This window comes from Heterodontus francisci, chromosome 11 (genome assembly GCF_036365525.1).
Source record: "Heterodontus francisci isolate sHetFra1 chromosome 11, sHetFra1.hap1, whole genome shotgun sequence".
Taxonomy (NCBI): domain Eukaryota; kingdom Metazoa; phylum Chordata; class Chondrichthyes; order Heterodontiformes; family Heterodontidae; genus Heterodontus; species Heterodontus francisci.
This window is the reverse complement of record NC_090381.1, coordinates 39015576-39029345: the sequence shown is the minus strand read 5'-3', so window position 1 is coordinate 39029345 and position 13770 is coordinate 39015576. Positions and strand designations below refer to the sequence as shown.

General features: G+C 41.6%; 1 protein-coding gene across 1 annotated transcript in view; it reads left to right on the top strand.

Moving 5' to 3' along the window:
* Nucleotides 1-9630, top strand: part of epha4b (eph receptor A4b) — a 426015-nt gene extending 416385 nt beyond the window's left edge. The window contains exons 15-17 of the mRNA XM_068042004.1: nucleotides 795-988; nucleotides 1127-1282; nucleotides 9221-9630. Coding sequence (XP_067898105.1) covers nucleotides 795-988; nucleotides 1127-1282; nucleotides 9221-9335 — 465 coding nt within the window. The 3' untranslated portion in view covers nucleotides 9336-9630. The remainder of the gene's footprint in view (nucleotides 1-794; nucleotides 989-1126; nucleotides 1283-9220) is intronic.
* The last annotated feature ends 4140 nt before the right edge of the window (nucleotides 9631-13770 follow it).

Sequence of the window (13770 nt, the reverse complement as noted above, 5' to 3'; positions counted from 1 at the left end):
TCTAATGAGGACGTGGCAGAGGTTTTCTGGGAGGTTGAGATTCAATGGGACAACTTATCTCCTTCATCCAAACTATCTGTTTTTTTATTATTTTGTATCTGTTTGAATGCCTAACAACTGATGCAACAATCAAACAACTGGTGACTACCACTACAGACAGTGCCCTGTTATAACCTGAATTCATTCTAAAGAGTTTCTTTCTAAAGTTTTCACCAAGCATTTGCACAGCTGAGCCTTTTCTTCCTGTCAGCCCAGGTTTATAAAATTAATTTGTGAACAACTGTTCCAAATATTTTTCTTGTTGCTGTTAGTGATTGAGGTTGTGTTGGTGCATCATTCAAAACTCTGAAGATTGTGCTGGAGGCTCAGTTGAAACAATGTGGAAGAGATCGAGATTGTTGGTTGCTCTTTGAGAAGAACCATTTTAATTCGCAACGCACATATTGCAATCATGATTCATTTGGAGTACATTCAGAACCCTGTACCACAATTGAATTTAATCTGTATGTACTTGCTGAGAGCTAGCTGTATCTTCCTGAATATTGACTAGAATATTCAATACAATTAATACTTTAAAAAAAAAGAAAAATACTTAAGGAATGTTCAGATATTACCCAAAGCTGAGCCTGCTATACTGTTTATTGAGTCTAGTAACCTCTATTTATTTATTGCCTATGAATGGTTGAAACTTGAATATTAAGCAGCTCTTTGGGCAATGCTGCAAGGACCAGTAACTGTAGATGACAGATATTTAATAAGTGAAAGCCAGAGTAAAGCATTTCTATCCTCTGCAGGTGATTAAAGCAATAGATGAGGGATATCGCTTGCCAGCGCCAATGGATTGTCCTGCTGTCCTTCATCAGCTGATGCTAGACTGCTGGCAGAAAGCACGGGGAGACAGACCCAAGTTTGGTCAGATAGTGAACATTCTGGACAAGCTGATACGAAACCCCAGTTGCCTCAAAACATTAGCCAACGACGCAGCTTGGTAAGATTTAATGGACATAATATGAAAATAGAAAGCTTATCTTCAAAAGTCAAATACATAATAAAAAGAAACACGTATTGAGTTGCTGGGAAAGGTTTTCAACTTTATTCATCAGAATTTTATTTCATATGTACTCAGGTCAGGCAATTCGTTGCAGGATCCATGTACTCCAGACTCGTCGGCCATCACCACAGTAGATGAATGGCTTGATGGTATCAAAATGGGCCAATACAAGGAGAACTTCGCATCAGCTGGTTATGCCACACTGGATACTGTTGTGTATATAAACAGCAGGTACTGTAAGCGGTGATGATGAATGGTTCGGATTTCCTAGGATCCTGAAAATGGTACTAAAAGTATAATTGCACCATTTTTAATTTAACACATTAGTCACCAAAATTAACCTTTGATTTTGTTACTAATTCCCAGTACAATATAAGTCCCCAAATTTATACTCTCTTAAGTTAGTCAAACTGGACATCATCACAGATGCAGTCAATGTAATTCTTTGGTCAAATACACTAAGCGATGAAGGATGAAAGAAATGGAAACAAGCTTCACTAAGCTGCAGGAGAAAACAGCAAGGGAATCCAAAACTGCTTCTTGAGGAGTTTTTGACCAATTTTAACCTGGCAGGGATTAACTGCAAAAATGTACTTTGGTTTTAAACCTAAATAGGGCTCGAGGGGTAAGCCTTTTGATTTTGCTTTCTTTCTGAGCATTCTGTCAGCATGAGGAGCTTTTTTTCCATCTGATTTCTGTTTGCACATATGAGGAAAGAGTTTTGAGATTAGTTGGTTAACCAGCTGGCAGAGAGAGTGACCAAGTCTCAAAACTGATATCTGGTTAACCGTTACATAATTCAAACCTCAATCGCTATCAGGCTTGATATTCTGCCTAGTCAATTAACAAATATGTCTACAAAAACCTGTTTTTCATTGCTTCTTCTGAGAAAAAGTACTGTCTATTTTAACATCTTAATTACATATATATCTGCCAATTTATTGTGAATATTCTATGGATGGGCTCCTATTATTCACAATAAATGGCTTCATTTTGAAGAGGTTTCACTTGTTGGGCTCCAATTTGACTGTAGATCTCAATTAAGGCAAATATACACTTTCTGTGACATTTTTAGTGTTCTTGATAAACAAGTTTACAAGTTTGCAACAAAAAAACACAAATTTTCTCCCTTAGTTTTTCACAGTAATAAGTTGTAGATTGGTGCTGCACAAAACAACCTGGAATCTCCATAGGCCACCTTACACTCTCCCACAGCAACCTCAACAGGAGATTGGAGAACCCCACAGATATTCTACCCCAACATCTTTAGTTGTTACCCTCTGAATAGAGCTAGTCCCAAATAGGAATATAGGAACATAGGACTCAGGAACAGGAGTAGGCTATTCGGCACTTCGAGCCTGCGCCACCATTTGATAAGATCATGGTTGATCTGGTTGTGGTCTCAACTCCACTTTTCTGTCTGCCCCCCATAACTCTTGACTCCATTGTCTATCAGTAATCTGTCTAACTCAGCCTTGAATAATTTCGTGACCCAGCTTCCACTGCTTTCTGGGAAAGAGAATTCCACAGACCAACGACCTTTTGAGAAAAAAAAGTCTCCTCATCTCCATCTTAAAAGGGAGACCTCTTATTCTTAAACTCTGCCCCCTAGTTCTAGTCTCCCAGTATCCACTCTAGCAAGTCCCCTCTGGATCTTATATGTTTCAATAAGCTCACCTCTCAGTCTTCTAAACTCCAATGGGTATAGGCCCAACATGTTCAAACTTTCTTCATACGATAAGCCCTTCATCCACGAAATTAGTTGAGTGAACCTTCTCTGAACTGCTTCTAATGCAATTATATCCTTTTTCAAATAAGGAGAGCAAAACTGTGCACAGTACTCCAGATATGGTCTCACCAAGGTCCTGTACAGCTGTAGTAAAACTTCCCTACTTTTATATTCAATTCCCCTTGAAATAAACACCAACATTCCATTTGCCTTCCTAATCACTTGCTGTACCTGCATACTAACTTTTTGTGATTCATGTATCAGGACAGCCAGATCCCTCTGTACCACTGAGTTCTGCAATCTCTCTCCATTTAAATAGTGCATACCTCTTTATTCTTCCTGCCAAAGTGGACAAGTTCACATTTTCCCACATTATGCTCCATCTGCCAAATTTTTGCCTACTCACTTAACCTATCTATATCACTTTCTAGACTTTTAACCTCCTCTTGACAACTTACTTTCCTTCCTATCTTGGTGTCGTCGGCAAATTTAGCTACCATACATTCAGGCCCTTCATTCAAGTCATTGATATACATTGTAAATAGTTAAGGCCCCAACATTGATCCCTGTGGCACTGGATTAGCTACAGCTTGCCAACCTGAAAAAGACCTAGTTATCCCTATTCTCTGCTTCCTGTTAGCTAACCAGTCCTCTATCCAGGCTAGTATGTTACCACTCTTGTGTAGTAACATTTGAAGTGATACCTGATCAAATGCCTTTTAGGAATCTAAGTACACCACATCTACAGGTTCCCCTTTATCCACCTTGTTTGTTACTTCCTTGAGGAACTCGAATAAATTAGTTAAACACAATTTCCCTTTCACAAAACCATGTTGGCTCTGTCTGATCCCATTATGATTTTTTAAGTATCCTGCTATACCTCCTTAATAATGGAGTCTAGTAATTTCCCTATGACAAGTGTTAGGCTAACTGGCCTATAGTTTCCTGTTTTCTATCTCACTCCTTTTTTGAATAAAAGTATTTCATTTGCTATTTTCCAATCCTCTGGGACCCTTCCAGAATCTTGGAATTTTGGAATATTATAACCAAAGTCTCTACTGTCCCTGCAGCCACTTCTTTTAAGGCCTGAGGATGCAGGCAATCTGGTCCTGGGGACTTGTCAGACTTTAGGTCTAATATTTTTCCCAGCATCTTTTCCCTGGTGATGGTGATTGCTTTAAGTTCCTTTCTCCCTTTCACCTCTTGATTTTCCGTTATCATTGGCAAGTTTTCAAGTCTTCCACAGTGAAAACAGACACAGAATACCTGTGCAACGCCTTGTTTTCCATTATCAATTCCCCAGACTCACTCTCTAGAGGACCAATGTGAGCATTAATTATTCTTTTCCTGTTTAAATACTTGTAGAAATTATTATCTTTTTATATCACTAGCTAGTTTTCTCTCATACTCTACTTTCTCCCTCTTAATTTTTTTTCATCATTCTTTGCTTGTTCTTAAATCTTCTGACCTACCACTATTCTTTGCAGATTTGTACAGTGTTTCTTTTAATTTGATAATATCCTTAACTTCCTTATTTAGTCATGGATGGTGTATCCTTCTCAAAGAATCTTTCTCACTGGGATAAAGCTTTGCTGAGAGTTATTAAATATCTCCTTAAATGCCTGCCACTGCATCTCTACTGTCCTACCTTTTAACCTAGGGTGCGCTTCAAAGATGGCAGTCCTCGCGGAGCCTCCTCAATATTTCACGCGGCGGCTTATGAACATGGAAGGGGCGGAGCGACTGCCTCTGATGATGTAGAGGGGGCAGACGCACCGGCCCCGGCAGTGACATCTGGCGCCACCACACAGGTGCCATTGTTAAAGGGCTTCAAGCTCTTACAAGCATTTAAATTTTTGAAAGAGAACTGCAAGTTGCATTTAATTTTTTTTCTATTTAGTCATGGGATGTGGGTGTCGCTGGCTGGGCCAGCATTTATTGCCATCCCTAATTGCCCTTGAGAAGGTGGTGGTGAGCTGCCTTCTTGAACCGCTGCAGTCCATGTGAGGTAGGCACACCCACAGTGCTATTAGGAAGGGAGCTCCAGGATTTTGACCCAGCGACAGTGAAGGAATGGCGATGTAGTTCCAAGTCAGGATGGTGTGTGGCTTGGTGGGGAACTTGCAGGTGGCGGTGTTCCCATGCATTTGCTGCTCTTGTCCTTCTAGTTGGTAGAGGTCGGGGGTTTGGAAGGTGCTGTCTAAGGAGCCTTGGTGTGTTGCTGCAGTGCGTCTTGTAGATGGTACACACTGCTGCCACTGTGCGTCGGTGGTGGAGGGAGTGAATGTTTGTAGATGGGGTGCCAATCAAGTGGGATGCTTTGTCCTGGATGGTGTCGAGCTTCTTGAGTGTTGTTGGAGCTGCACCCATCCAGGCAAGTGGAGAGTATTCCATCACACGCCTGACTTGTGCCTTATAGATAGTGGACAGGCTTTGGGGAGTCAGGAGGTGAGTTACTCACTGCAGGATTCCTAGCCTCTGCCCTGCTTTTGTAGCCATGGTATAATATGGCGACTCCAGTTCAGTTTCTGGTCAATGGTAGCCCCAAGGATGTTGATGGTGGGGGATTCAGCGATTGTAATGCCATTGAATGTCATGGGGAGATGGTTAGATTCTCTCTTGTTGGAGATGGTCATTGCCTGGCACTTGTGTGGCGCGAATGTTACTTGCCACTTATCAGCCCAAGCTTGGATATTGTCCAAGTCTTGCTGCATTTCTACACGAAATGCTTCAGGACCTGAGGAGTCATGAATGGTGCTGAACATTGTGCAATCATCAGCGACCATCCCCACTTCTGACCTTATGATTGAAGGAAGGTCATTGACGAAGCAGCTGAAAATGGTTGGACCTAGGACACTACCCTGAGGTACTCCTGCAGTGATGTCCTGGAGCTGAGATGTTTGACCTCCAACAACCACAACCATCTTCCTTTGCGTTAGGTATGACTCCAACCAGTGGAGAGTTTTCCCCCTGATTCCAATGGACTCCAGTTTTGCTAGGGCTCCTTGATGCCATATTCAGTCAAATGCTGCCTTGATGTCAAGGGCAGTTACTCTCACCTTATCTCTTGAAATCAGGTCTTTTGCTCATGTTTGAACCAAGGCTGTGATGAGGTCAGGAGCTGAGTGGCTATGGTGGAACCTAAACTGAGGGTCACTGAGCAGGTTATTGCTAAGCAAGTGCTGTTTGATAGCACTGTTGACGACACCTTCCATCACTTCACTGATGATTGAGAGTAGACTGATGGTGCAGTAATTGGCCCTTGTTGGACTTGTCCTGCTTTTTGTGTGCAGGACAATTACCTGGGCAATTTTCCACATTGCAGGGTAGATGCCAGTTTTGTAGCTGTACTGGAACAGCTTGGCTAGGGGCGCTGCAAGTTCTGGAGCACAGGTCTTCAGTACTATTGCCGGAATGTTGCCTTTGCACTATCCAGTGCCTTCAGTCATTTCTTGATATCATGTGGAGTGAATCAAATTGGCTGAAGTCTGGCATCTGTGATGCTGGGGACCTCAGGAGGAGGCCGAGATAGATCAGCAACTCGGCACTTCTGGCTGAAGATTGTTGCAAATGCTTCTGCCTTATGTTTCGCTCTGATGTGCTGGGCTCCCCCATCATTGAGGATGGTGATATTTGTGGCGTCACCTCCTCCTGTTGTTTAATTGTCCACCACCATTCACGGCTGGATGTGGCAGGACTGCAGAGCTTAGATCTGATCCGTTGCCTGGTGCTGCTGCTGGCATTTAAACATTCAATAAAAGATAGAAGCCCCTCTTCCACCTCCTCCCCCACCCCCCAATGCTGCCAATCACCAAACAGTTATTTATTTCCCTCACTCCCCCAAAAAAACTTTTTTGCTGGTCCTGAAATTTCTCCCCCAAACTTTAATATCTTTGACCTTCAACCCTTTCCCACCATCCCCTCAGCCAATAGTAAGAGTTTTCCCTGCTTCCCCCCACCCTGAAAACTTTAATCCTGCCCCCTCCCACCGGTGTTCCGCCTCAGATCTCCAAATGGTAATCCGAAGGCGCAGGACCTCTGGCAATTGGCCAGAAGATCTGCGTGGGAAGGCTGTTGTAGAAAGGTAAGTAATTATTCAGTGATTCAAATGTATTTAAATCTTGAAATTAAGGTTCTGGCACCGAGCGGTGGGGGCGGTGGGTGGTGGAGAGGGGGGTGCCGCCACAAGGCATTGCCGCCGCCGGTAAAATGGGGTGGGGTCTTCCCAGCGTTGAGGTCCGTGGCGGGCCTCTCCCGGAAGGATTTTCTGGCTCCCCCCCACCATGACCCCTGACACCGGGGACTGTTAATATTCAGATTTGTGCGTCGCTGAGCCGCCACGATATTTCGTGCGGCGGGTCATTTACATGGGGAGGAGGGGCGGACCACTCAGTACCCGGTAATGGCGTTCGGTGCCACCGTGCAGGCTCTGGCACCATTTTTAAAGGGCTTGAAGCCCTTCATTGGCATTTAAATTTTTAAAGGTCCGAGTGTCCAGGAAATAAAAATAAAATTTCATACATCTTTGAATCCCCTCTCCCGCTCCCCCCACAATGTGTGATCTATATATAAATTGCCCTCTCCCCCCAGAAAAAAAAACTTTTATTCATATCTCGTACTTTCCCCCCTGAACTTTATTCCCTTTGACCCTCAACCCCTTCCCACCATTCCAGCAACCGATCACTTTAGTTTTCGCCACTTGCCTCCACCCCGGTCCTGAAAAATTCACTCCTCCCCCCTCCCCACCAGCGTCACATCTCGGATCCACAAACATAGATCCAAAGGCGCGGTTGTTCCGGCCAGCAGCCGGAATATCGGCATGGGAAGGCCATCGGGACAATGTAAGTGCTTTTGCATGTATTTAAATTTACTTAAATATTTAAATGAAGGCTCCACTGCTGAGCAGCGTGGTGGCCGCCTGTAAAACGCAATGAGGCCTTCCCAGCATTGAGGCTTGTGGCGGGCCTCTCCCGGAAATATTTTCCGGCCCACCCCCCACCCCCGCCACGCCCCCCCAATGTCAGGGCAGGCTTATAAAATTCAGCCCAATGTCTCTGTAATGGCTATCAGGTCATACGTATTTATTTCTATCTGTGCTAACAATTCATCCATTTTGTTACGAATGCTGTGTGCATTCAGATACAGAGCCTTTAATTCTGTCTTTTTACCATTTCGGCAATCTTTGGCTTTATCTGCTGGTGCACTCTTACATTTGTATGCTCTGACCCTTCCTGCACACTCTGGACATCATTACCCAAATCACTACCCTGCTCTATTACCTCCTTGTTTCCCTTTGATTTACCATATTTCCTCTCACATGATCCCTTCCCCACACTATTTAGTTTAAAGCCCTTTTTACCTCCTTAGTGAAACAACCCATCAGAGCACTCGTCCCAATGGTACAGCTCCCACTTTCCCCAGTTCTGGTGTCAGTGCCACATGAATCGAAACCCATTTCTACCACACCAGTCTTTGAGCCACGCATTCACCTCTCTAATCTTGTTTACCCTACATCAATTTGTTTGTAGCTCAGAGATTATTACCTTTGAAGTTCTGCTTTTTAATTTATCCCCACCTGCTCATACTCCCTATGCAGATCCTCCTTCCTAGTCCTATCTATGTCGTTAGTACCCACGTGGACCATGACAACTAGATCCTTCCCCCCACCACTGTAAGTTCCTCTCTAGCCCAGAGCAGATATCACAGGCAGGCAACGCAGGATTCTGGACTCTCGCTCTTGGCTGCAGAGAACTGTGTCTATCCCCCTGACTATACAATCTCCTGTTACCACTACATTTCTATTTAGTCCCCCCCGCTTGAATGGCTTCCTGTACCGTGGTGCATCTCAATATATTGCATCTCAAAAGAACTCATTATGAAAGACATCATCATAAATTTATCCTTTAACCTCTACAAATCTTTACAATGCAGACTCTTCCATGCTAAGTCTCCCTTGCCCAGCACACAACTTGTCACCAACCTGCACTGGCTCCCCATCCTGTAGGACATTCATTTCAAAGTCCTCATTTTCTAATCTGTCCGTGGTTTTGCTGTACCCTGCCTCATGAACTTGCATGCTGGAAAACTTTGCCTAGACCCCTTTGTGTTGTTATTTTGCTCTCCACTTTCAGAAGTTTCCTTGATCATGGCTTCAGTCACCTCCCGTAACCTCCTTGTTATGGCCATTGGGATGGTCTACAATACAAAATTAGCATTTAAATATTGGAAGACTAAAGATGCCCAACATTGTCTTTATCAACATTTTTGTTGTGCAGTGTTAAAATTTTGCCTCAGTATGCCCAAGTGTTCAGAGCGAATTGTGTCATTTGGTGTCACCCTAATAGAAATAAGAACGTCCATGGAATAAACATGCAAAAAAATGATCTGGCCGATTGTCTTAATATGTCGCTCTGATTTACTTTTTTCCTGCCAATTTCTAGTGACCTCTGCAGAATTGGAGTGACATTAGTTGGGCATCAGAAAAGGATCCTCTGGAGCATTCAGAACCTTCACACCATGGCCAACCAGATGCATGGAACACACATTCAAGTGTAACAAAATCATTGCATCGAAGCATTGTGGGTTGGACACTTAGGGAAAAAAATCTACCGAATGCTCTGCTTCCTTCCTCTTATTAACAGCTCCTTTATCACTGGTGAAGAGAAAACAACCTTTCTTCAAAACACACACACAGCATTCATACAGCATGCAGCTGTCATTCCATGCAACAAAATATTCATTATTGGCACATCCCATTCAAACTGATTTGTGAAAAAGGAAAAAGATAAGCAAAATGTGCTGAAGATAAAATGATGTTTTTATTCATTGTGGAAGAAAGATAGTTTCCTAATCACAGATTTATTGCACTCCAGATGATTCTTTACAATGGCTACCGATAAGGATTCCATCTCCTATTTGTAGTTCTGTTTATTTTTTATTTGACCCCTTGGGAAGGCTGCCGAAAGATCATTACCAGTTGAAGGCAGCCTGATTAGCCTGGCAGCTGCTGATACAATGAATACATTGCCCATTGACACAACAATCCCCTACTGCCCCCTGCTCAGAGGGAGACCTACTCAAAACATAGGGAATATACTGGAGATCCAGCTTTGAAATCAGCTTGAATGAATAATCCCCCAAACACCCATTGACCCCCTAATTGAACAAACGTGGAATAGAATCATCTTCCATATCTTACGTTGATCAAAGTTTGGATTATTTTTAAATTAAAGAACCATGATAAAGACAAATGACACCAAGGTTAAAGAGTAGGGAGGAAGACAAGGTTAACTCAGAATTATTGGTTAGGCAACGCCAGGCATGGACCTTAACAGTTTATAGATTGTAGGATTTGTCCGATTCCCATGACATTAACTGACTGAGCCAAGTGTAGGCTTTGGGTATTTTTAAGCACTGATCATGAAGGAGTAAATAAAGAAAAAAACAACCTACTTTGGAATACACAATGAGGCCATAAATGAATAGAAATCGAGATCTGAATTCAAATTCCTAAAATGGAGTTTGGATTCCAGATTCACCAGATTGTGGTCAGCCTCACTTAAGTGAAACAAATAGATTAGAAAACAAATTGCTGATGAGAGGGAACTGTCAAAAATGATGGAAACAAGAGCTAGATTCATAATATGCATCAGTGTTAAAGAAGGAAAAGTATGGAAAGGTAACTTTGTTTGGATTTGAGGCTTGGTTTTGTCCTTTAAATCTCAAACAGCTATAATTTTTAAAAAATGAATTGTGACTTTAAATTGTATAGCCAATATGACACAGAAATATCTGACTGCAGCATTAAACCCAGCACTTGTCTTCAAACTGTTTGTCCTTGACACTAAAATGCACTCCCATCTATGAAAGTATCTTACTTTCTGGTGCAAGACCCTGTTTTATAATATGTAATGTGTTTCACATTACAGTTAACATTTTATATATTGCACACTTAAACAGCGATGCTGTGCAAAGAAGTTTAAGTTCATTTTTATGTTGTTTTCTTCCCTATTACTATGTTTTGAGTTTGTGTTGAGTGAGCACACAGGGGAAAGGGGAGGGGCAGGTTGTTTGGTACTTTCTCAGCCTCAGGCTTGTGTTCACTTTAATATACATTTGGACACCTGACCAAATCTAAGGAGATGTCTGTAGGAATGCACACTGAAAATAGGAAACTGCAAAGATTGAATTCACGCAGCCCTGCAGTCATTTCAGGCATGATTTCCTTTGGATTATCAAGTTATAGCCTTCATTTATTTTTAAACACCTTGAGGTTTCACTGTACTACATACCACACCAAGGTAGAGACAGAACAGCAAATAAACCTTTTACCCAGGTCTCAACACTCCTGTTCAACCTTGCCATCACAGAATTTGGGAGTGTGGATTGAGATATCCTTCTTTCCAACATGCTTTCCATTTCATATTTTCATCTCTCTCCCCCGTGGGGGAAGTGCCAGGCCTCGCCTCCATGCCCGCTACATTGGCACAAAGTCATCCATTATTATTATTAAAGTACAAGAAGAAGGAGTCAATAGAAAGATCAAGACTTCAGCTAGGAACTGCAGAACACAAGGATTCCTCCTGCTGTGCAGAAGATCTTCTCAACCACTTTGTGACCATAACAAATATATTATGAGGTCTGCCTCATACATAAAATAAACTCAATTCCTGTAGTCAAGAATAAATGTCACAGACTTGAAAGGGCTCATACAAGTTGAGTCTAAGCATAGATCCATCAACTGAAAGTGTCTAATTGATGTCAGCATCTACTCTAAGCGACCCAATTACATTTATCATCGAAAAACACTAAATAATGTGCACCCTTATGGAACATTTCCAAGACTATGCTTTTTAAACCTGTACAAGTAGGAAGTTGAACTTTTTAATGCCATAATGGTTTCTCAGTTTGCTCTTATTTTGGTAGCTTGAAAACTATGGGAGGAGGGGATGGTTGGTGGTGGTGGAGGGAGTGAAGATTCTTCTGTGTACTTTGTTTAACAAATTTTTACATCCGTATAGTAATAATAAATATACAAGTTAGTGACATCTGATGCACAGAGGAAATATTTCTATGTAAACATTATTCTGAAGCCCCCAGTGTAAATTGCTCCTGTGGCTCACCATTTTCAAGGACGCAGAGTGAAATGACATCAGGAAGCATGTATGTTTCTTGTATGAAGTCTATGACATGATTCTCATCATTTGGAATGAGAGGCAGGCAAAACTCAATCATAAATATGTTCAAGAGAATTGAGTATGACAGTGGGGTTTGTTAGAATCCTTTTTATAATAAGATTTATGCGATAGCTCTATGCAGATTGTTCCTTTCTTTGGTGCTGGCAATGACCAGTGATTGCATTTCACTCTGTATGCTAGAGTTTTTGATTTACAATGAATTATTTTGAATACTCTCACAAGAAAGTGGTCACTCTTTGAGTAAGCACCACTTACTTACGGTGGTTTTGATACAGCAACCCATAAAGAAGGTATAACTTGAATCTAATCATTGTGATAATAAACTGATAATAATGTGTAAATGTGCATGCAAGAAGTTATGTCAGGGCACCTGTTTAAGATCACCAGCTGCTGAAAGCATTACAAGGCTGGCAGACCTAAACTTATACTTCAGGCTGTGTAGCAGTCTCTGGCCAAGGAATAGAGCTCTGAAGCCCAATGGAATGCTTGGCAATTGTTAATTGTATTGCAGTGGTTATCTAACTAAAATGTCATCGGATGATCTTCAAGTTCACATCTCTTACCCAAGTGTTATTTAGAGTGGCTGCACATCCATCTTACACTATTGTTTGTCTGAGTATGAAGCTGAAAGTACTTTACATTGACTCAACCTGTGTGGTATACCTCTGTATGGAGAAATGTATGACAATATTGGCACAAATTAATGAATGGGAAGCTATCAAAGGAAGAGGACTTGGTAAAGATATGTACCAAAAAATGTAAAGAGGAAATGGGATGATTCAATCCAGTGACAAATGGACAGATTTTCACTGTGTGTGTTCACCTGGCTTTTCACAGGTTCAATAACTTAGTTTTAAAAAAAAAGTGGACAGATTAACTGAAATATTCTTCGACATAACTTTACTTGTATCAGGCTTTAAACATTTAATTGTCACGTTATTCTCGAGACAGCTTAGGAAAAGCTGATGAGCTTTTAAAAACGCAAGAGTGCCACCATTTTGTAACAGCACCATGGTGACGACAGAACAGAAGGTAGTGAATATTGTACCATATTGTATATAATGTACAGTGTGACTGACATAAAAGTATAGAATGTTTATAATTGTGAATTTTTAAATTACTAAACTGAACCGGTTCCATCAGTAAAAGCAGAATGACCAAACAAAACTGCTGTGGTGCCATAGGAAAAGTTTGCAAATTTGTGAAGAAGATTACATGCATATTAGGGCAAGGTTAGCAACTGTCCTGTGTGTTATAAAGTTTTGTTTAATAGTATACTTAGGGCTGTGCCAATCAAATGATTGTAATCCGAGGATCAATTCAAAAATTGATCCTTTCTTTAATGTAACTGGTTAACCTGACATTGAATCAGCCAAAGTAAGCATGGTACAGTACACAAATTCGATTCTCATCTACATTACAACAGTGGCTACACTTCAAAAGTGCTTCATTGGCTATAAAGCATTTTGGGATGTCCTAAAGTTATGCAAGGCACTATAGAAATTAAAGTTCTTTCTTACTTTCTTTACAGGCCATCTTATAAAGGAAGGATTATGTGAAAATTATTTTAACTCTCTATCCCCAACCCTCACCCTTCTTTGGTGTTTATGGAGTAAATGCACACTCAGATGCTCCAGGTTCAGTCTGTGGCCTACACATAGTTAGCTGACCTGAACTAGAAAAGCAGTTAGACTGCTATAATGGTCTTGGTGGCCTGTGCTATGAAGGTAACAAAGTCATCTAGGTTTCCCACTCCTGCTCATTGTCCAGCAACCCATGGTGAAAACCGTGCA